Source organism: Festucalex cinctus, chromosome 17, assembly GCF_051991245.1.
Source record: "Festucalex cinctus isolate MCC-2025b chromosome 17, RoL_Fcin_1.0, whole genome shotgun sequence".
In the NCBI taxonomy this organism is placed as follows: domain Eukaryota; kingdom Metazoa; phylum Chordata; class Actinopteri; order Syngnathiformes; family Syngnathidae; genus Festucalex; species Festucalex cinctus.
The window spans coordinates 8,231,742-8,254,037 of record NC_135427.1 but is presented as its reverse complement, the minus strand read 5'-3'; the positions used below and the strand labels follow the sequence as shown (position 1 = coordinate 8,254,037).

The window sequence follows — 22,296 nt, the reverse complement described above, 5'->3', positions numbered from 1 at the left end:
AGAATGCTTCCGAGCACACCAGCTTCCCTTCACTCCACTTTGGTCCTCAATCCCCTGACAAATGTTAAGTCATCACATTTTGAAATCAAAATAAATCCTCACAAATCAAATTTCAATGAGCGGAGAGCATCCGTTGACCGATTTCACCGTTAATGCTGCATTAACATGATTGGTTGTGTGATGTGTGCAAACGGACCAGTTATGGTGGCCTGCTGCTGTTGCCATCCCACTGTTCAATGTGGCCGCTAACGGTTTGAAATCCTCCAACTCCTTCTGAACTCGCTGACGCCGGCCGGCATGTCGCAGATTTTATGAGTCACGCTGCCGATAGCTAGCGAGATGATGCGACCTCGTTCATAGCTAGCTCAGTCAAGCCAGACACATCCTGGTTTGCGGGAGCAGAAACGACGAACGCGAGCTTTCGACCTCAGCACATCCTCCATCCGGTTGGCCACCATTTCGCAGGCTTACAGCTAAGCTAGCCACTCGGGAGGCGCTGACGGAAACGTGAGCACAAGGAGAGGTTTTTAGCGTAAAGCGAACTGCCTTGCGGCTCGTCGTTAAGCTTCAGGTGAGAATAATAGCATTGTTGTGGAGCTGAATAATCGTATTCTCCCTAAGCTGCTCTTTCAACGTGAGCTAAACACCCAGCTGCTTCACCCTATGACATTAGCATACACTGTGTGTGGGTGCGCAAATGGGAGAGGGGCGAAGTCGATCGGGTTAAACAGGGGTCATTTGGAGGGAGGAGGGGTCATTTTAAATGCTGTAAAAACTCAACAACTCCCTCACAGTTCCCACTTTTCTCTCAAAATTGTTCGCTTGGTGTCTCCGTGTTGCCCGCTTATTAACCGGGATAAATGAAACGTCATCGAAAGCCAGTAAAGAGTTTCACTGTTCACACGTCGTAAATGAATGAATGAATGATAATGAATTCCTCTTGTTTGTACAAGAGGAATTCATTAAACTGTTAACACAGCAGGAATCTTTTTTTTTTTTTTTTTTTTAATGACCCTGACATTGGCAACTTTGTATGCAAGACGAAATAAAAACGTGCCTGCGGTTGAGTTTGGATCGTGATCCAATTAGGTTCTAAAGTAAACCTGCGTTCTTCTTTCCTTGCTGCGTTCCTTCGATTTTTACCGACTACACTTTTCACAACAGAGGTTATCTCAACATTTCTTCCATACGCAACAGGTGGAGAACTACATTCCTCAAACACGCTGCTAAAGGAAGCAACCAAGAAGGGAAAACATTTCGATACATTAAATTAAAGAGTACGTTTTGGTTTAATAGTATATTGATCAATGTAGATTCTGTCTGGTTTTGTTTGCTCACACTGACCAAGATGACTTTTTTTGCATAAATGATTTTCCTGGTTGGTAACTTGAACCAGGATTCCTCCGGTGAACGCCATTGATCAGAATTGCACGGCTGCCTGAGTTTTGGTGGCAAACCAATATCCGTGATGTAGTGAACAGGGGTTAGGGTCCCAGTAGGGTCTTTATCAGTCTGTCTGATCACTTTCTGTATTTAACTCATTTACTCCCAATAATGTATAAATATATATTTTTTAATGTCCTAAGTGTCCCAAAGACGTATTTATACGTTTTTTTTCTATGCTAGAGCATACAGAAGGCTTTGATGCAGCCTCTCAACTGCAAAGAACGGTTGCAGAAATGGTAGCTATTACACAAACGGCCAGCAGGTGGCAGCAGAGCAAAGGAGATCAACCAGGGCCATCTAGAAAAAAAAGCTAAATTACTTTGAATTTTAAATAATTTGTGAAAACTGATGAAACTTAGCTCTCTTCTAATGCTAATTGCTGCAAAACGGAAACCGATAGAAACAGACTTTTTTTTTTTTTTTTTTACTGATGAAAGAAGAGACTTTAATCTTTCTTTTGATAGGTTCCATGCTTTTATAGCAATTGAACACAATATTCTGTGGGCCTCGCAAAATCAGTCAAAATCCAGTAAAACAGCCGGGAGGGAGCGAACGGGATTGCGAAATGTGAAAATGGCGGCGAGTGAATGAGTTAAATTGCTATTTGGACAAAGTTAGCATAGCAACTCTTAGCATGTTAGCCCTTTGTCCCAGTGGACAGCTTCCGTTTTGGATACCTTCGTCATGATATGGCTGTTTTGTTTTGATTTGTACTCCTCACGCATCCTAATGCATAATTTACAGAACTCAACATTGGCTCTTTTGATCAAGTTGTATTCTTAAGCTGTTATCTTCTTGGATGGATGGAAATTGCACATCCATTGGTTCTACAGCTTCTTTCATATTCTCCATTTGAGAGCAATTCTGAAGTCTCTTCTTAACTCTAATCTCGAGCAATCTTGCACGGTTTTGTGTTCTCTGAGTTCTTCCAGATTTCAAGTTTACTTATTTTCTTTTTTGTTTGTTTGTTTGTTTGTCTGTGTGTGTTCATCTGCGGTTTGCAGCTCCTGGACCTGTTCATGGTGTGGGACTGGTCAACGTACCTCGCAGACTACGGTCAGCCGACCTCCAAGTACCTTCGAGTCAACCCGGCCACAGCCCTGACCCTACTTGAGAAGTGAGTGCATCCAACAATGAATTTTCTTGACCGTCGTTGGTGTATAATTCGTGCTCGTCTGCACCTGTCGAGAAAAGCACCTGTGACTGTAGCCAATCTAAGCAGATTTCCACACATACTATACTATAAATAGTATCATTTGTCGATAAAATTGTTCTCAGCACACCTCTGCATAACACTGTATCCTTATTAACGTATAAGAGAATTTAAAAAAAAAAGAAATATGGAATATCTTTATTAATTGTAACAGAAAAGATTTAAAGTGCATCTGAAATTAAGAAATAAAATGAAATCCTTCATTAAACTATAAAAAAATTTTTGACTGACCATGTCAAACCATATGATACGGAAAAATAAAATGACGTAAAATCAATAAATAATAATGCATTCAAACTGATCACCAACATTAACTCAGGAGCACAATATTAAAAAAAACAACAACTTTAACCTGCAAAACAAAAATAATTTGTGCAGATTTTCTTTTCTTTTTTTTTTGCTGTGTGAAAAGCACGCATGCTCAGTGCAAACAAAACCGCTACACCACCGAGCAAACGCTCCCTGCGCACATTCTGCCAATAATGAGAGCGCCACTGCCCCCTAATGTAGTGGAGGTGCAATTGCACTTTATTCTAGGACAGTAAAAAAAAAAAAAATCCAAATAAAAAAGCATGTTCCCCGAGGCCCGCCCCAGTATTTGAGAAGCACCGCTATAACTTGATTGACTTCCATGTAACAGACTTACATTTAACCCCCCCGCCCCCCCTCCACAATATTAGTAACATCATTAGGAATGTGTTTATGAAATGATCTAAATCTTTTCTCTCTTGCTGTTGTGCCGCCAGACTTTATCGAGGGTAGGTGCAACTTTTCAAATATTTCACGTGACTTCAATATATTTTTGTATTTAGAATATAGTTTAAAACCGTGTTCAGGTTCATCAACGAACACTAAAGAAAGGCGAACCTGGAATAAAAATTGCTATGGTTTTAGATTTCATTCCAATTTCTGATTAAAATGTGTTGCGTAATAAGCAGCAAATTGAAACGATATATTAACTGTCTGTTGCTCTTTCTCAAGGATGAAAGACACCAGTAAGAAGAACAATATCTTTTCTCAGTTCCGGAAGAACGACCGAGACAAACAGAAGCTGATTGAGACTGTGGTCAAGCAGCTCAGGAGCCTGGTCAACGGCATGTCCTCCTAAGGTCACGTGCGCCGCTCACGCGACACGCAGTACGTCGTACGTAACGTGCGCCACTCACGCGACACGCGACACGTCGTACGTAACGCGGAAACCCGGCCAACGCTTTCAAAGCGACGAATGAATTGACCCGCCCACACGAATACCCGAGCACGTCACTTGAACGCGAGCCCTGAAAACGGACGTGGAAGCCCATCTTCTAAAAGCATGCAAAGATTTATCGCCATATAGAATCGATTCAGCATCATGCACCGTTTTCCGTTGCTTTCGATTTCGCGCCATTTGTGCTCGACCAAATGTTGCCCCGTGAAAACATCAAATTGCTCAAATGCCTTTTAATATAATTGACATCTTTTGCCATCAACAGGCACATTCTTTTTAGAGCAGACATGTCCAAAGTCTGGCCTGGGGGGGCCAAATGTGGCCCCGTGTTGAAATTTCCACTGGCCCTCAGCCTCTGGTATGAAACGAATTTTGTGTGGCCCTGTTGAAAAAAACTGCTGGATTTTGCTGCTTAACTCATATTCCACTAATGCAATATTAACCGTATTTATTAGACTTGTGGGGCTGCATAGAACATATTATTGTCATTTTTTGGGGGGTTTGACTTCCCCTTTAAATACAAAACAAGTGTCTAAATCTAAACTAATTTGCTAAGCGTCTGTGGCTGTTGTCAAAAAGTTCAACATCAAGAGTCCTAACTAAGACAAAACCGAGTGAGTGAACATGCAATTGAATTGAATTGAATTTAACGCCGACTGTTTGGGGTCCTTGTAAATGATTGGACGCAGACAAAGCAGAGCAATACACAGTGCACAAAGTGTGCAGTGAACAAACTCCTAGTACTGTATACAAAAAACTCCACCTAATTACAGTGTAATACAGAACACACACATGTGGCAGATTTTATTATTTTGATAACATTTTTAATTGCTACAATAATAATATAGGCCAGTTTAGAATTTGATATTTTCAAGGGTGCAATGATTAAAATGCAGAAAAAAGTACAACAAAAAAGTCCGGGGATAACGACGTCAATGAGAGGGGGGAAAAAAAAGTGTGAAAAAAATGAAATTCATGGGGAAACATAGATCAGTCTTCCGTAGAAGACGTTTTATCATAATTTCTATTTACCCCAGTCACAAAACATAACTTGTTGACCATTTTTGTTTGGATTTGTTTTTTTTTTCCGAATGTTCAGTCTTTTATGTCCATTATTTACCCCCCCAAAAAATGGACGATGACGTCTTGAGAGACTGATGTTCATTAAAAAAAAAGAATAGTAGGCTTTTTTTTCATAATATTTGTTCCTCCTGTAAGCCTTTTGGATGCATTAAAAGGGAGTCGTACATATTTGCTTAATCTGAGCATCGCATCGGTTTTTGTTTTTGTTTTGGGTTTTTTTTAGCTGTGATCTGCATATTTATTGATTGGAGGGAAAAAAAAGGGTCTTCCAAAAAAGGCTGCCAGGATTCCAAAGAACTCAAAACTTATAATCAGTCAGCACGGCTGATAGAAGGTCCAGATTTTTATTTAAGACTTTCATAGTAAAATAACAACTGAAGGTAAATGAATATGAAAAATAATGCTTCAATAAATCCACAAAAATGCAGACTTGTCGAAACGTTAGAGAATGTACTTTATTTACAATCTGTTTACAAACATATCCTGAAAATACATTTCAGAAAACATTCACTAAGTCTTAAATTGCTGTAATGTTGTAGGGATGTAACGATATCCAAACATCACGATACGATATTATCACGATATTGTGGGGGGGTTGGCGATATTTAAAAATGGTCACAATATTGTTTAAAAAAAAAAAAAAAGCACAATATTGTGCTTTTGTACATAACAGCAATGCATATAAATCACCTACAATTTCTAATAATATTGAGGCGCTTACTTGTTAATGCTCGCACACATTGAGTTCCTCCACATATTGAATCGGTTCACAAGCAAATTCGGTTCCCCTTCATCTGACAATTAGCATCGATTTGAAACATGGAAGGCCAAAACATCCCTCATGAAAATTAAATTACACTAATAAACTAGCCACTAGAGGGTGCTGGAACTGCATAAATGGAAATCAAGCTGACTTTTTAAACAGATGTGTTCCTTTTAAATATTGTGAACATGACGACGACGATATTTTGGCAGTTTTAATATCACGATATCGCCAATATCGTTACATCCCGATAATGTAGCACCACTGGGAGGGTTAGGGTTAGAGGTTGTCATATAAATTTTAATTTTTTATTTTTTTTTAACACAATTACAGTCATGGTAATTGTGCAGTTTTGATTTAAAAATTTGAATCATTTATTCGTCTCCAGTATGTTTTTTCATAAAATTTTGAAGTGACTCGGCTGCAGTCTGTGGGACAAACTGGTTGCAGCAAATTCATTTCAGATTTCACCGTGGACAAAAAAAAAAAAAAAGACACGCGAACAGCAGAATATGGCCCTCTATGAATTTCATTTGTTGTCTGTATCTAAATGTGTCATCAGCTGATGTATGAAAATGTCTATGATAAATATTTGCACATTTGATGGGCTCAGTATGATGCTAAACAAAGTTTTGTTATGCTGTGCGTCAGATGCGATATCTTGCATGAACTGAGTAGAAATTGAAATCGGTGAACGGCGCTCCTACATTTGAAAGTGTAAACCGAACAACATTAAACATGTGAAGTTAAATACATTTTTGTCCCCCTTCAAATGACCTCATGTACAAAAACGAAGCTATAATAAATGATTGTATATTGAAGCATTCCAGAACTTTCCAATTTGACCTTTTGAATTCTCTAATTTGTTTTGTTCCTCAGGGTGAAATGCGGCTTTTTGAATCTGTATATTCATAAAGCACAGCAATAATGCTAATATAATAAGTTGGCTTCTTTCCAGCCACGCGGGCGGGTTTCACGCGGAATCCCGCCCTCGCTGACGATTACCCATTTTCTAATGCCGTGTATCGTTATTCTGTGCGTATTTTTTTACTGTAACATTTTTGGCTTCTTTTTACAATTATGTTTTGCAATATTCAATGGTTGTTTTGGACTGTACACTCCAGACAAAAATGAATCGTGGCAATGTGGCCAATTATTTTAGTTTGTCTGAAAACACTTTGGGGCAAAAGATCAATATCAATCATCTTTTATTTCTTGCGTTAAATATCATCTATAATGTCATACATAATTGTTATCTGATCCAGATGTAAATAAAAGTTAACTCATTAGCTCCCAAAAACGTATAAATACGTCATATTTTAAATGTTTTAAGTGTCCCAAAAACGTATTTATACGTTTTTTGTTTTGTTTTGTTTTTATGCCAGAGCATAGAGAAGGCTTTGATGCAGTCTCTCTACTGCAGAAAATGGTTGAGTGGCAGCAGAGTATAAGAGATCAACCAGGCCATGTTAAAACCAGCTGATTTTCCCCACAGTTCTAAGCAGAATTGTGAAAAACGACGAAACCTAGCTATGTTCTGTTGCTAATTGCTGCACAGCAGAAACAGATAGAATATACTTTTTTCTTCTTCCACCCCCCCCCCCCCCCCCACCCCCCGGATAAAAGAAGAGACCCTAATCTCTCTTTTGGTATATTCCATATTTTTATAGCAATAGAACATAATATTTCGCGAAAATGGTTGGGAGTGAAAGAGTTAATATATTGGCCTTTTTGTGAAATAAATGTCTTTTCAATCTACAACAAAATATTGGCCACATTGTTCCAATTTTGAGGTGAGTGTAAATGCTTGTAGTGCTTATCAATTTGGAAAGCAGTTTTCAAACTATTTTTTATTTTTATTTTTTTTTTGGAACAGTTGAGAGCAAAAAGTGACGAGTAAAATGATGTAATCACTCTCAACTCATTTGCATGGTTGAACTGGAAATGCCATGTTGGGATTTGCATTCTATAAAAAGATGTTTATTTACAAATGTTTACTTTATGTAGAATTCCAGAAAAACCCTCAAATATTTTTTTTTTAATTTTTTTTTTATTTAGTTGTTGTGATATAATATTAATTCATCAGTAAATTATCATTCTTGTTAAATACAAAGCAAATGTGTCAATGATGATGAGATTTAAAAGTTCAGTGGAATATAAAAAAATGAATAAATCAATAAAATTTGCAGGAAAATGTCAACTGTGCTCAGCGTGTCATTGTTAACGTTGCCTCAAGTCGGGAAAAAAATCATTTCCTCCAAAGCTTTCGATTATTTCTCAGAATCTGTTGTTTGTTTTTTTGGAACGTGGGAAGAAGTCGGAGTATGCGGCGAAGCCCACAAAAACAGCAGAAGATGGAAAAACTGCACAAGGGAAGCCTCGAACCCTGAAACGTCGCAACTGTGAGTCGGATGCCAAACACTCATTACTAGGGGTGTGAATTGCCTAGTACCTGACGATTCGATTCGTATCACGATTCACAGGTCACGATTCGATTCGATACCGATTAATCCCGATACGAATGGTCACGATTCGATACCGATTAATCCCGATACGAATTTATAAGTCGATTGTTGCGATTTTTTTCCATTCAAATTTAGAAAATACTATCAGTAAATTTGTACATGTACACTGTAAGATTTGTATGAATATATTTATCTAAAACTTGAGGCTTATAACCGTGAGCCACTGTACACAAACAGTTTGCAATCTGTTTCACATTTGAACAGCATTAAAATAAAAATATTAAGGCTTAATGTTCCGTTCATATAACATTCTTCCATGCTCAAGGTGTGAATCCTAAAAAAAAAAAAAAAAAAAAAAAAAAAAAATCGATTCTGCCGATTATTGAATCGATTCGAGAATCGCGCGATGTAGTATCGCGATATATCGCCTAATCGATTTTTTTAACACCCCTAATATATATGATTTATTAGGGGTGTAAATTGCCTAGTACCTGACTATTCGATTCGTATCACGATTCACAGGTCACGATTCGATTCGATACCGATTAATCCCGATACGAATTTATAAGTCGATTGTTGCGATTTTTTTTCATTCAAATTTAGAAAATACTAATCAGTAAGCTTGTAGAGTGTAAGATTTATATGAAAATGTATTATTTATTTATCTTATAGAGGTTGTAATCTGTTTCATGTTTGAACAGCATTAAAATAAAATATTAAGGCTTAATGTTCCGTTCATATAACATTCTTCCATGCTCAAGGTGTGAATCCTAAAAAAAAAAAAAAAAAAAAAAAATCGATTCTGCCCTTTTTGAATCGATTCGAGAATCGCGCGATGTAGTATCGCGATATATCGCCGAATCGATTTTTTTTAACACCCCTACTCATTACAGTATGATACCAGAGGAAAACATTTTTTTGGTAAATGTGTAATTTTCCAAGCAGTCCTCAGATGAGCAATGCAACTTGTACGGGGGGATTCGTCCTGGATGTCATTATTTTACACCAATGGTGTCCAAACTGCGGCCCGAGGGCCATTTGTGGCCCGCCGTCCATTTTTCAGTGGCCCGCGACATATGCTAAAAATAGCATTTGACTCAGTTCAAATAAAATAAAAACAAAAATGTTTGGAGATGGTCAAAGTAAGAAGGGAGGGTGTCGAAAAACACAGGTGCTATTAAAGGTTATTTTAGTGAATTAAAACTAATGAAAAAACTAAAATTCAAAAAAACATTATTGTTACCAAAATCAAATAAAAATGAAAACGAACTGAAACTACTTTTTTTATGTTTACAAAACTAACTAAAAATAACGCCAATTATAGCAAATATGTCCTTTGTTGTAGTCTTTGGTAAGTCATTTAACGCATGATTTTAAATGTGATTTATTTTGACATAAATATATTAATATTTACTTTGATATAAATATGTCAAAATTAATTGCTAATAATGACGTTTGAAAACATATGTCACACAGAAGTGACGTCATCAAGCAGCAGCCAATAGAAAAGCACCAAAAGATGACGTCGCCCCCATGTTGTTTTTGAAATATTGCGCACAAGTAATACACATTTAAAAAAAATAAATAAATAATACTAATACTGAAACTAACAAACTAAACTAAACAAAGCATTTTTTTTAAAGAACTAAACTAATAAAAAGTAACAGAACCACCCTGAAAGCTAATAAAAACTAACTCAAAAACGCTAATAACTCGACTGCCATTTTACAAATAAATTGGTTTATATACTGTAACATTTTTTTTTAAATATGCAAAAGCACAAATCAATTATTTGTACAATTTTTAGGACTAAAGACAATTTCTCTTCATAACATGATGTGGCCCCCCCCTAACTGGGAAACGGCAAGTGAACTTTAGCCCGGGTCAATGTCTGAATGTGAGGATCCTCGTCGCCGCAGATGTAATGAGGCGAGAAACATTTTGGAGTGTTCCATTATGAGCGGCCAGCAGCAACCCTGCCAACACTCACACACAAAGAAACATGTTTGGTTGTTTTTTGTTTTGTTTTTTTTGCTCAAAAAGGGTTACCGTGCTCCTCCCATCGCGTCAGCGATCAAAACATTTGTTCCGTGCTCCGCAATGCAACCGAGGTCAAACTAATTGATGAGGCAACACAACGATGCGCAAAACTCGAATCCCCGCAAATGTCGCCTTCCTGCGTCAAATGCGGCCAGACGAGTTGGAGAAGGAAAAAAAAAAAAAAAACTCCTTCCTGAGTGTTGACGACCGTTTTAGTGGCGGCATCAAACGTTTTAACGAGGCGGTAAAAAGGTTGCGCGTTCACTCCAATACAAGAGGCAGACGGATATACACAAAAAGACGATTGGCCTAATTGTTGACAATTATTTTACTGTGATTTTTATTCTCTACACTCCCCCCACGTAACAACTCCCACATAATACTTCCAATTTTCAACTAGCTTCAAAAATTCACGCCTCCTGGGGTATATATCATCTGATTCCACATCACAATATTTGCATAATTTAGCGTTTAAGATCAACTTTTCCCCATTCATTGAACTTTTTCTAAGTGTCACTTTTCACGCCCACTTCCATCCATATAACTTCTCATCATCATTATTATCAGATGTCTGATACTATTCTGGGGCACAGTTTGTAAAGGCCATTGCCCATTAATTAACTAGGAGGTCATCATTTTTCATCATTTCTCTCTCAATTTACTTCATAAGCATTCAAAAGTACTAAGCTCAATACACTCATTTGAATGTATGAAAGGTGTTATACAAATAAAGTTGGATTGATGGATGAATTGATTTTCGACCCGTGCGTAACAGATATTTTATTTGCAAACAAACCGGCCGTCGCTGCGGTTGGATCGAATTTTATTTGAAACGTCTCCAAGTAAATGTTTAGTCGAAAAAGAGCAAAGCGACCTCGCGCTGAACCAGCAGCTCGACACTCCCCTTGACCTCATCTCGGGAATGTTCCTCCGATTTGCACCTCCAGCCATAAACTTGTGCATCCCACACAGCTGCTGTCGTCTTCGACATTGATTCTTCGCAAAGCGGCAAACACGACGAGTCGTCGCGTTTCCCGTTTGCGAACGACCTGTTGAAAAGCATTCCGAAGATCGGTAAACCCCGTTTGCCATCTTCGTGGCCTTCACGATAGTGAAAAGTGATGCATGAACACACACTTAGCATTTTGTACGACGAGTATAAGATATAAACGCGCACATTTTAAGACGCAACATTCAAAAAATACAGAAAAATGAGGTGGTCTGACCGCATAACGGAGTTTTGAACAACAAGATAACGGTGACGTTCAAGCTAACGGATCGGTTAAATCTACTTTACCAATTGTTAAAGCTGATAACCGAGTTTTGAACAACCGGGCCCTGATCGTTAAAACTCGACATTTCCACCCGCAAAGATCATCTAAATAGATCAAAGTGGTGAGATTCCGTCGTTAAAAATCCCATTTGAAATATTCGCATGGTGGCCACGTTGGGAAAAGTGGGGAAGCCATTTTGAATTTCAACGAACCCGCACGCTTTTTCCAAAGATTCGTGTCTTGGGACTGTTTGTGCTGAGATTGGTTCTTTTATCGGCTGCACCAATCATCGTGAATGTGAATTTGGCCTCCGCAGCCATCTGGAAAAAATCTTGTTTCGAAGGAATTCGATCAGATTTCATTTTTCGAATTTGGCACATGCTGACCTAGCAGGGAAATCCTTCAAACGATCCGAAAACAGTGAGCAGGCCATTCTGTTGCTATGGCGGCTCTGAGGAGTTTTTTTGTGTTTCTCAGAGGATGAACTTGGTTGCGAGTTCACCGAAGTGTCAGGGTCACTAGCAGGTCAGCAGCGCAGGAGCCGCGAGGGGGGCTGGGGGGGCGTTTGTTGATACAAGCTCCAAACACGCCTGCTCACTCTGCAGTCGATTGGTGCGATTGGTGCTGCCTGCGCGCGCTTCAACGCGCGTTTGGTCCACGAGCGGCCGGCGAGGATTTTTTTTTTTTGCAAATTTGCCGCTTCAGCGAGCGCTGGCGGGTCGGCAGAGGCGGACGACTCCACCGTTACGTTACCGTTACGTTACCGTTACGTTGCCGTTACTCCTCTGATGCAACAGTTTGCAACGCTTCCTTCGGGACACAAGTAGACATTTCGTATCCTGCTAATTACATAAGAAAAAAAAATTGGTTTTGTAGAGAAAATACGCAAATGATCATGATGATGATGAATTATCAGGAAGATTGCATTTTTATCGGGAGCATTTACGTTTCAGACAAAACACCAGAAAGACTCCAAACAACATTATTTTTTATTTTTGTTTTTTTCATTCGGAGTTATATTTTCTTTCTTTAAACGGCTTTGAGCAACAAAATATTTGCTGTTTTAATTTATTTAATACTATGTATTGGCTCTTAATTGCTAAAATTTTATATTGGCATGATTTTTTTTTAAAAGGTCCTATCATGCAAAATCAACTTAAAAAAAAAAATCTTTAGCTTTTAGCCCTGTTAAAATGCTAATTCCTCCCCCCAAAAAATATCCACTCGTCTGAGGTTCAAAGTTATTTTAATCTCATGAAAAAAAACTCAAACTAAACGAAATAAAATAAAAACAAAAAATGCTTTTCAGTAAACCAAAACTAACAAAACTAACTAATTATAGAAAAAAAAAAGTCCTTGGTTTTCATCTTTGGTAATTAACATGATGCATGAGCCTTTGGGGATGATTTGAAATGTGAATTGAAGTAGATTTATTTTGATATTAACCGGAATAATGACATTTGAAAGTGTGTCAAACAGAAGTGACGTCATTTAGCAGCAGCCAATAGAAAATCACAAGTTATATTGGGCACAAGTAATACTGAATGTTTAAAAAAATAATAATAATAATAATAATAATACTAAAAAACTAACTCAAACTAATAAAAAGCAACAAAACCACTTTAAAAAATAATTAAAACTAACTGAATTTCAAAAACAAAACTCCAAACGAAACCGAAATAATTTATTGCAGCTAAAAATAGGCGTCATTAAATCTGCTGCAAACCATCAGAAAATCTGTTTTTGATCGATAACGGAACCCTTTTTGACTTTCCCAATCGACGTGCGCTTTTTCAGCATGTGTCCGAGCGCTCGTTTGTGTCCGAGCGGGTCTGCGCTTTATCTTGGCGTTCGTTTTGCAAAGCGACATGTTGACATTTGCAGCTGTAAACACAAGAGAATTTATCCTCTTCGCCACTTGAACTTGCCTTCTCCTCCCTCCCGTATCGCACCTGAACTGCACAATCCTTCCACATGTTCACGTTGTGACGAGAAAATCTCCAACATAGCCCGGTGGAAACGCGCTCACAAATCATGGCGCCAAAACACCAACATTGTTGTCACTCATAAAATGTTTTTTCTCACGTCTAACCACTTATCATCATCATCATCATCAGCGGCAACATACGAGATTTACCGACGAGTGTTGCTGGCAAAAAAAAAAATAGGACAGACGTCACCCTCGAGGGATGATTTTTTTTTTTTTTTTTTTTTTTTTTTATGGTACGTTACACTCCCACCTGAATAGAAGCCAACTTTGAGACGAGAAGAATGTTGGGTAGGACAGGTGCAAAACCCACCAGCCAAACATTCTTCCTAGAAGTGAGTCAGTCAAATTTCCATGCGCTGAACTTTTTAACCGGGAAAGCCGAGCGGTGAACCGCACGCGTTGACCTCCGCGCACGACTGGCGCGTTTGCCAGCTCGCTAACGGCGCCAAAAAAAAAAAGGCTTTCGCTTTCACGAACAAAAGACGCGCTCGTTTTAAACATACTATTCAGAATTTGCCCAGATTTCCTCCCACGTTCACGTTTGACGTCATGAGACTTCAATTGGACTGTTCGAGTTTCATTTGGGAAAAAAACAAAAACGTGATTGTAATTACTGTCGTTGTGTGGATCGATACTGTCGACAAAAATGTTGTTGCTGGTACTTGTGTGAACTACAAGTCAAACTTTTGCACTTTGGAACCTAACAAAGAATAGTACAGTGGTTCGTGTGCTCGCTCTGTAAGCAGCAAGTTCCTGGTTTGAGACCACCTCAGCTTTTTTTCCTCCCCTTCCTCCTCCGTGATGTCTTGCGGAAAGGTTTTGTTTCAAATGTTTATTGAAGAATTGATGACGTGCAATCAGAGAGTGCTCAAACGCAGAGCTACGACAGCAGACTGCAGTTGGCCCACCGGGGGGGCGTGGCAATCACACATGGGGAGAGGCGGGGTTTTACTGAACCGGGTGTTTTACTATTTAGTCAGCAAAACACTGAATATTTCATTAAAAATAAAATGACATCATTATATGCTCTTTTGGAAGGAAGTGATGTCATCCTTTGAAAATGATCTTTTGGATATCAGCGAGTGGAGGTTCGTGTCTCCAATCGGGCTAATTCTCCCTTCCGTGTGAATCGGGTTTTGGAAGCGCCGCTGCACAGCCTAAAATTACAATCCGTCCGCTCCAGCTGAATGAGCGTTTTGAGGGGTCACTTTTGGAGTGACCCCTCGAAATGAAAACACGCAGCGGGCCCAAATAAACAGTCCTTGTAAAAGCAGAAGCTAAACTTGCCTCACCGCTGTTAGAATGGTCCCGTCACGTCACGCACAATGTCAACAACACCCGCACTTGTACGTCTCCAGTCCAAATTTCAACTCTGCCTCCATGTATGTTTGCATGTTCTCCCCATGCGTGCTTTCTTTCACATTCCAAAATGATATGGTCATTACATCATTTGCTCCCAATGACGTGTAAATACGTTTTTTTAATGTTGTGTCTCAAAGACGTATTTATACGTTTTTTTTTTTTGGTGTGTTTTATGCTAGAGCAAACAGAAGGCTTTGATGCAGCCTCTCAACTGCAAAGAACGGTTGCAGAAATGGTAGTTAGTACACAAACGGCCAGCAGGTGGCAGCAGAGCAAAGGAGATCAACCAGGGCCATGTTGAAAAAAAGCTAAATTACTTACAATTTTAAATGATTTGTGAAAACTGATGAAACTTTGCTCTCTTCTAATGCTAATTGCTGCAAAACGGAAACAGAAACATACTTTTTTTTTTTTTTCCTGATGAAAGAAGAGACTTTAATCTTTCTTTTGGTAGGTTCCATGCTTTTATAGCCATAGAACAGAATATTCTGCGGGCCTTGCAAAATCAGTCAAAATCCAGTAAAACAGTCGGGAGCGAACGGGACTGCGAAATGTGAAAATGGCGGCGCGTGAAAGTTTTACTTATCAATGGATGGATGGATTTTATGGTTTCGATTTTACATTTTGATAGGCTAAATCAATCGTCAATTTCTGATTGAATGATCGGCTCCGATCAAACTTGAGGTCTTCGAATGGGCGCCGTTCACTTGTAACAAGCGCCAATGTCACATTTGCAATCGATCCACTGGAGTTTGAACGACTTGTTTGGGTTCTCGGCAGCGACTTCGCACTTGGGGCGACGCCCCCAATGAAAACGGGCGGCGTGCCCGAATGAGACGGATCCATGCGTGTCATGAGTCGTCGTAAAAGCAGCAGCCAGACTGTCTCTGTGCTGACAGATTGGCCCTGCGGAAACGGAAACGCGCGCATCCGGCCGGCCCCGCCCACCCCACTATTCCACACGCTGCCAATGCCCCGCCCCCTCCCCTTCAACTCGCAAGACGGACGCGTCGTTGACAGGACACGAATATTGACTTGAAATGCAGCCGATTGTTGACGTCCATGCGGCGTTGTACGTGCGTGACATCCTTCCTTCCCTTTTCTGACGCTTGCTGACCGACAGTTGAACCCAACCGCACTCGCAGATATCATTTTTATATCCGGGTCGCGCGCCGGAGAGAGAAACGGGAGGAGGTGCGAAAGTAGGAGCAGGTTAAAGTCTTGTTGGAGATTAGGAAGAAGTTCATTGTTGAAAGTAAACTCATAAAAAGTGTGAGTCAAGCTGAGGGCAACGCTGCTTTCCAGGATGTTCGTCTGGATTTCGTTTTGCAATAATCAACTCAATCCATTTGCAAAGACATTTTCAGACAATTAAAAGGACAAACATGTCCACATAAGGGAGCAAGAAAGACTTAACGAAATGTTTACTTATATATTATTGTGCATTTTATCGTACATCGAGAACTGATATAAAATTTGCGATTAATCGCCAGCTAACTTCTGTCGTTGTGCGATTAATTACAATTAAAAATTTTAATCGCCAGACACCCCTAATATATATAATATAATTATATATATATATATCAGATATTTGCAAGTATGTTCGAAAAAAAAATAAAAAAGTAACTATTTCCATGGATAATTATATTTCAATTCAGGTAGTGTTGAGTTCATGCTAAAACAAAACTAAGAAGAAAAAAGTTGCAATCAAAAACTTGTTCTTTCATTCATGTTGAGCTAGTATTTTTATTTAGCGGGGAAATCCCCCCCCACCCCTGGCCACAGGTGCTTCTACTTCACTGGCAGGTAAACGAGCTCGTCTCCACCTGGTGAGTAGATGCACCTGTGACTAAAGAAAAAAAAACTTTTCCTTTCTGGATGTGGATTCCTCAAACTTGTCTATAAATCACTGAATGCTTCGGGTCACATGAAGCTAATTGAATATAAAAACCCGGCAGGACGACGACGTCGTCTTGCGGACAAATCGCGGAGCAAAGCAAACATGGTGGAGCAGCTTTTAGTTGTTATGCTGCACGTATTCCCGTCGTGTTTTTTTATTGATTTATTTCTGTTGCTTTTAAATGGTGTTTTTTTTATTATTATTTTTGTCATTTTAATTAGTGTTGTTTTGATGTGTTGCACTTTATTGTGTGAATCACATTGAGTTTCCTTGTGTATGAAAATGTGCAATAAAGTCGCCTTTGCCTCGTTGCAGTTACGATGACGGAAATAAAACAAAAAAAGGGGATAAATGAGGAGCATAAGACAAAAAAAAACATCTTAGGCTGTGAATGACGCCCACGGAGAAGGATTAAGAACATTCTGCAGTCCTTTTAGCCTCTTTTTGTTTTTTTGTTTTCTATCTATGTTGCGGAGCGGCTGAAAATGTCCTTTGCTCTTGAATGCGGCTCACCCCGCAGGCAAGATCGCGGAATCCTTCCAAGCAGGGCTTAACTTCATTCAATCAGGTTTCCAACCAACCCAAATGAGTTGACGCCAACAAAAGGCGTCTTGGGGACGCGCTTCTTTCTTTTGTTTTTCTGTTTTTGTTTTTCTCAGTTAAAATCTGCCGACGATTGTGTGCGTGCAACAGGAGGTAAAGGATTAAAAAGAAAAAAAAAAAAAAGATGTGTGCTTGCTGGCTTTGGGAACAAATGGCGAGGCGAGCCGGTTCGCGAGGAGGGGGCGGGGCCGAGCGACACCCACAATTAAAGATGAACTTTGAGTGAACTAATTTATCTGCGGGAGGAGAAGGTGACAAGGCGAAAAGCCTATAAAAGGCGGCGACGGAGCTTCACTTCACTTCACTTCGCTTCACTTCGCTCGAGCTTGAGCATCCTCGATTATCGGCCGACATGGCGCTCAGCACGCTGCTGGCGACTCTGCTGTGCACCGTCGTGCTTCCCGCGCTGCTCTTCCTGGTGGCCGTCAAGCTGTGGGAGGTTTACATGAGCAGGGGCCGAGATCCGAGCTGCGCCAGCCCGCTGCCTCCGGGCTCCATGGGCTTGCCTTTCTTCGGGGAGACGCTGCAGCTCATCCTGCAGGTAAAAGGCACAAAATGGCGTCAAGGCGAGGAGGAGTGATTCGCAATGTTTTTGCTTTTGCTTTTGTTTGCGGTGGCTGTTGTCCAGCGGAGGAAGTTCCTCCGCATGAAGCGGCACAAGTACGGCTCCATCTACCGGACTCACCTGTTCGGCAACCCGACCGTGCGCGTGACCGGCGGCGACAACGTCCGGCAGATTCTGCTGGGCGAGCACAAGCTGGTGGCGGTCCAGTGGCCCGCGTCCGTGCGCGCCATTCTGGGCTCGGACACGCTGTCCAACGTCCACGGGGCGCGGCACAAAAGCAAGAAAAAGGTCAGGACCGATCCATTTATTATTTTTATTTTTTTTCCAGTGATAAGCGATTGACATACTTGCATTTAAACTGGCGTTTAACAACATATTGTTCACTTTTTTTTTTTTTTAGTACTGTACTGCTCTCCAAAAAAAAAAAAAAAAGTTACTTTAAACAAAGTAGCCAATATATATTTTATGGAAACAATGTAGAATGTTTTCAGGTTATAAATAATCAGCAATATCAATATTACAGTAATGGAATTGTTAAAAATGTAACAATCAAGCGTATGATTTGTTTTCAAACCAAAAAAAAGTGGCGGATGATGGATTTAAGTGAACTGAATTAAGTTGATCCGATTTTAAGTGAACTGAATTAAGTTGATCCGATTTTAAGTGAACTGAATTAAGTTGATCCGATTTTAAGTGAACTGAATTAAGTTGATCCGATTTTAAGTGAACTGAATTAAGTTGATCCGATTTTAAGTGAACTGAATTAAGTTGATCCGATTTTAAGTGAACTGAATTAAGTTGATCCGGTTTTAAGTGAACTGAATTGCTGTTTTATCAAAATTATCTTTATGCATCCCATGGCTTATATTTTCTTATTGTTTTTATTTATTTTTAATAAAATAGTACAATTTGTTTTAATGATAAACTATGAAAATACTTGAATTCAACCAGGAATTCTATTGAACTTTTTATTGTTTATAAAAAAAAAAAAAAGAGAGAGAAAATGGAGTAATGTACTGTTTATTTCTCATAACTGTACTGAATCCAACTGGCATAAATGAAAAGGCTCCCAACTGTGTTTGCAACCCAATGAAACGGCCAACAACGGCGCAGGCCATCATGCGGGCGTTCTCCAGGGAGGCGCTGGAGCTGTACGTGCCGCTCATCCAGGAGGAGGTTGGCGCGGCGGTGGCCGAGTGGCTGGCGGCGGATTCCGGCGTGCTGGTCTACCCGCAAATGAAGCGGCTGATGTTCCGCGTCGCCATGAGGATCCTGCTCGGCTTCCCGCCGGAGCAGATCGGCGCCGACGAGCGGCAGCTGGTGGAGGCGTTTGAGGAGATGACCAAAAACTTGTTTTCTCTGCCCATCGACGTCCCCTTCAGCGGCTTGTACAGGGTAAGGAGGAAACGTGCAGGAAATACGTGGGCATGCCGCGTTCGTTTCTTTATTTTTGTTCTGTCCCTCTTCAGGGTCTTAAAGCTCGGAATTTCATCCATTCCAAGATAGAGGAGAACATCAAGAAGAAGATTCGGGACTCGCAGAAAGAGTCCAAACGTGGAGACGCCCTGCAGCAACTCATCGACAGCAGCAGGAAGAACGGCGAGACGTTGAGCATGCAGGTGACCGCGCGTTGGTTTCTTTTGAAAAGTCTTGTTTGGCGTTTGAAAAACAGCCCGTTGCGTTCCCTTCACAGGCTATCAAGGAGTCTGCAACGGAACTCCTATTTGGCGGCCATGAAACCACGGCCAGCACGGCCACCTCCCTGATTATGTTCCTGGGCCTGAACCCGGAGGTGGTGAAAAAAGTCAGGCAGGAATTGATTGACAAGGTAAACGGGACCTTTTGGTGAATTTCTGCCGTCAACGTCCGCTTTCCGAAATGCTCCTTTTTTTTTTCTTTTTTTTTTGGTGCATTCAAGGAGGAGCGAGGAATGCAACTCGGCAGTTTGAACATCGAGTCTTTGGAGCAGTTGAAGTATACCGGTTGCGTGATTAAGGAGACTCTCAGGATGAACCCGCCGGTCCCCGGAGGGTTTCGAGTGGCGCTCAAGACGTTTGAACTCAACGTAAGTTCAACATCATCTCCCTTTTTGTCTTCTGCTAATTTAACTCATTTGCTCCCAATGACGTGTAAATACGTTTTTTATGTTCTAAGTGTCCCAAAGACGTATTTATACGTTTTTTTTGTTGTTTTTTTTTAATGCTAGAGCATACAGAAGGCTTTGATGCAGCCTCTCAACTGCAAAGAACGGTTGCAAAAACGGTAGTTATTACACAAACGGCCAGCAGGTGGCAGCAGAGCAAAGCAGATCAACCAGGGCCATCTAGGAAAAAAAAAGCTCAATTACTTACAATTTTGAATAAATTTGTGAAAACTGATGAAACTTAGCTCTCTTCTAATGCTAATTGCTGCAAAACGGAAACAGATAGAAACATACTTTTATAGCAATAGAACACAATATTTTGCAAAATCAGTCAAAATCCAGTAAAACAGCCGGGATATTGTGGCAGTTTTTAAATATCACGATATCGCCCTTATCGTTACGTCCCGACTCACCAGTTCCCTTTTTTTTTTTTTTTTAATTCTTTTTTTTTTCCGCAGGGATATCAAATTCCCAAAGGCTGGAACGTCATCTACAGCATCTGCGACACGCACGACGTGGCGGACATCTTCCCCAACAAGGACGACTTCCAGCCGGAGCGCTTCATGTCGAAAGCGTCGGCGGACTCGTGGCGGTTTCAGTACATCCCGTTCGGCGGCGGCTCCAGGACGTGCGTCGGGAAGGAGTTCGCCAAGGTCCTGCTGAAGATCTTTCTGGTGGAAGTGGTCACAAAGTGTCACTGCACGCTCTTGAACGGGCCGCCCATGATGAAGACGGGGCCGACCGTTTATCCTGTGGACAATCTGCCCACCAAGTTTACCCGCTACGTTCGAAATTAAACGACGTTTTCAAATGTTCTCAGTAGTCGAAAATCCGTTTTTACTGCAAAACAAAACAATTTGGAAGCACTCAGGTGTTGCGAGGAACATATTTTGAAGTTGACGCTGTTTGTTTTAATGGCCTGTACATACTGTCAATATTTTATATGATATGGTGAATGTATACTTTTTTTGTGTATATATTTTTTAAGGGGAAATTAAACTAAACAAGAGGCACTATTTACACATTGGAACACTAATCAGCTCAGTGGTGTATCTTTGAGGTTGGTGTACATAATGTATGTAGAGTTTGTTATCAAATTTTGTATCTTAACGACAACTTATTTAAGTGATGCTATGTTGTATTGGCTTTTTTTTATTTAATAAAAACCTTTTATGGACTAGTTTGTAGTTTTTTTTTTTTTGGAGTATTGAGAAAAATGAAACGTTTCCTCAGTCAAGGAGGTTGTTAGGTTGACTCAAACTTTTACATCAGAATTGCGCACCCGATCTGTGAATAAACGCAATTATCAGGGATGTGAGAGTACCGATACCAGGTACGGCATCGCACCGATACCGGCCTCATTTTAAGGTATCGGGTACCAGCCAACAATCTGACTTGCAAGTCCTTCTCGGCAGTCGTTGGTGCTCTATTGCAGAGTGACGCAGTGAATTTTTATCTTGGCTCAATTTTTTTTTTGTGTTAAATGAAATTTTATATATCAAAAGTAGTCTGAGTGAATACTTGTACTGGTATCAGTCTGGAAAAAGTGTACTGAGCGTCCCTAATTAAACATTTACAAACTGTAGGTATTATGTAAGCGGTGTGCAATTATGTTGCTCTAAGGTGGCTTTGTTTCGATTTGCGCATAATGAGTGCTAGAAAAATCCTTAATCAGCTTGAACTAAATGAAAACGGGACGCGGATGTTAACGAATAGGAAGCCCAGTTGTTTTGACTGAAATTCAATTCATATTCGTAAGTGCCGAAGAGCGATTCCCTTGAATGTTCAACATGCAAATTCGACGTTTGCGCGCACTCAACGTATTTTAACCTGCCTTGCGCAGAGGCTGGGTGGTCCTCGCATGCCATTATCAATAAATGGAGAGGGAAAAGAAAATGGCGGCAAAATCTGGAATCCATAGAAGAAGAAGAAGAAGATCAAGCAAAGCAAGAGGGGCCTGATGACCCTGGCAGATGATCGGACCGAGGGTGAAACAGAGTTCAGACTGATCAGTTCACTTTCAGGCCACTGAACCAATTCAGACCTCCAGTGCGACGGCAGGAAAGGCTCCAGCAGCTCGGACGTGCGGCCATCGTCTCCGCGTGTCCTGCAAGGTCAGACAGAAAAGTGGATGATCACATTTCATACACGGGTGTCAAACCGTGATCTGATCAAACCAAAAAAATGCTGTTGTTTTTTTTGTACTTCTGTTGTTTTCTTTCTTTCTCAGAAAGATCAGACG

At 40.3% G+C, this 22,296-nt stretch overlaps 2 protein-coding genes across 5 annotated transcripts in view; both read left to right on the top strand.

Moving 5' to 3' along the window:
- exoc6 (exocyst complex component 6) overlaps positions 1 to 7,912 on the top strand; it is a 28,994-nt gene extending 21,082 nt beyond the window's left edge. For 2 of the 4 annotated variants that reach the window (XM_077502404.1, XM_077502402.1), the window contains 3 exons: positions 2,451 to 2,563; positions 3,406 to 3,417; positions 3,641 to 7,912. In XM_077502404.1, the coding sequence (XP_077358530.1) occupies positions 2,451 to 2,563; positions 3,406 to 3,417; positions 3,641 to 3,767 (252 nt within the window). In that variant the 3' untranslated portion in view covers positions 3,768 to 7,912. The remainder of the gene's footprint in view (positions 1 to 2,450; positions 2,564 to 3,405; positions 3,418 to 3,640) is intronic. The other 2 variants (XM_077502405.1, XM_077502403.1) reach the window with 1 other exon arrangement.
- An 8,837-nt stretch (positions 7,913 to 16,749) lies between these two features.
- Positions 16,750 to 21,234, top strand: cyp26a1 (cytochrome P450, family 26, subfamily A, polypeptide 1). The gene is made up of 7 exons (XM_077502692.1): positions 16,750 to 17,887; positions 17,975 to 18,199; positions 19,025 to 19,306; positions 19,381 to 19,530; positions 19,605 to 19,739; positions 19,830 to 19,976; positions 20,513 to 21,234. The coding sequence occupies exons 1-7, from the start codon at positions 17,699 to 17,701 to the stop codon at positions 20,849 to 20,851; spliced, it is 1,467 nt and encodes a 488-aa protein (XP_077358818.1). The 5' UTR covers positions 16,750 to 17,698; the 3' UTR covers positions 20,852 to 21,234.
- Positions 21,235 to 22,296: the final 1,062 nt, after the last annotated feature.

Coding starts and splice junctions, on each gene's coding strand:
- cyp26a1 (XM_077502692.1), top strand. CDS start 17,699: ATGGCGCTCAGCACGCTGCTGGCGACTCTGCTGTGCACCGTCGTGCTT. Junction 17,888..17,974: donor CGCTGCAGCTCATCCTGCAG/GTAAAAGGCACA, acceptor GCTGTTGTCCAG/CGGAGGAAGTTCCTCCGCAT. Junction 19,977..20,512: donor TCAAGACGTTTGAACTCAAC/GTAAGTTCAACA, acceptor TTTTTTCCGCAG/GGATATCAAATTCCCAAAGG.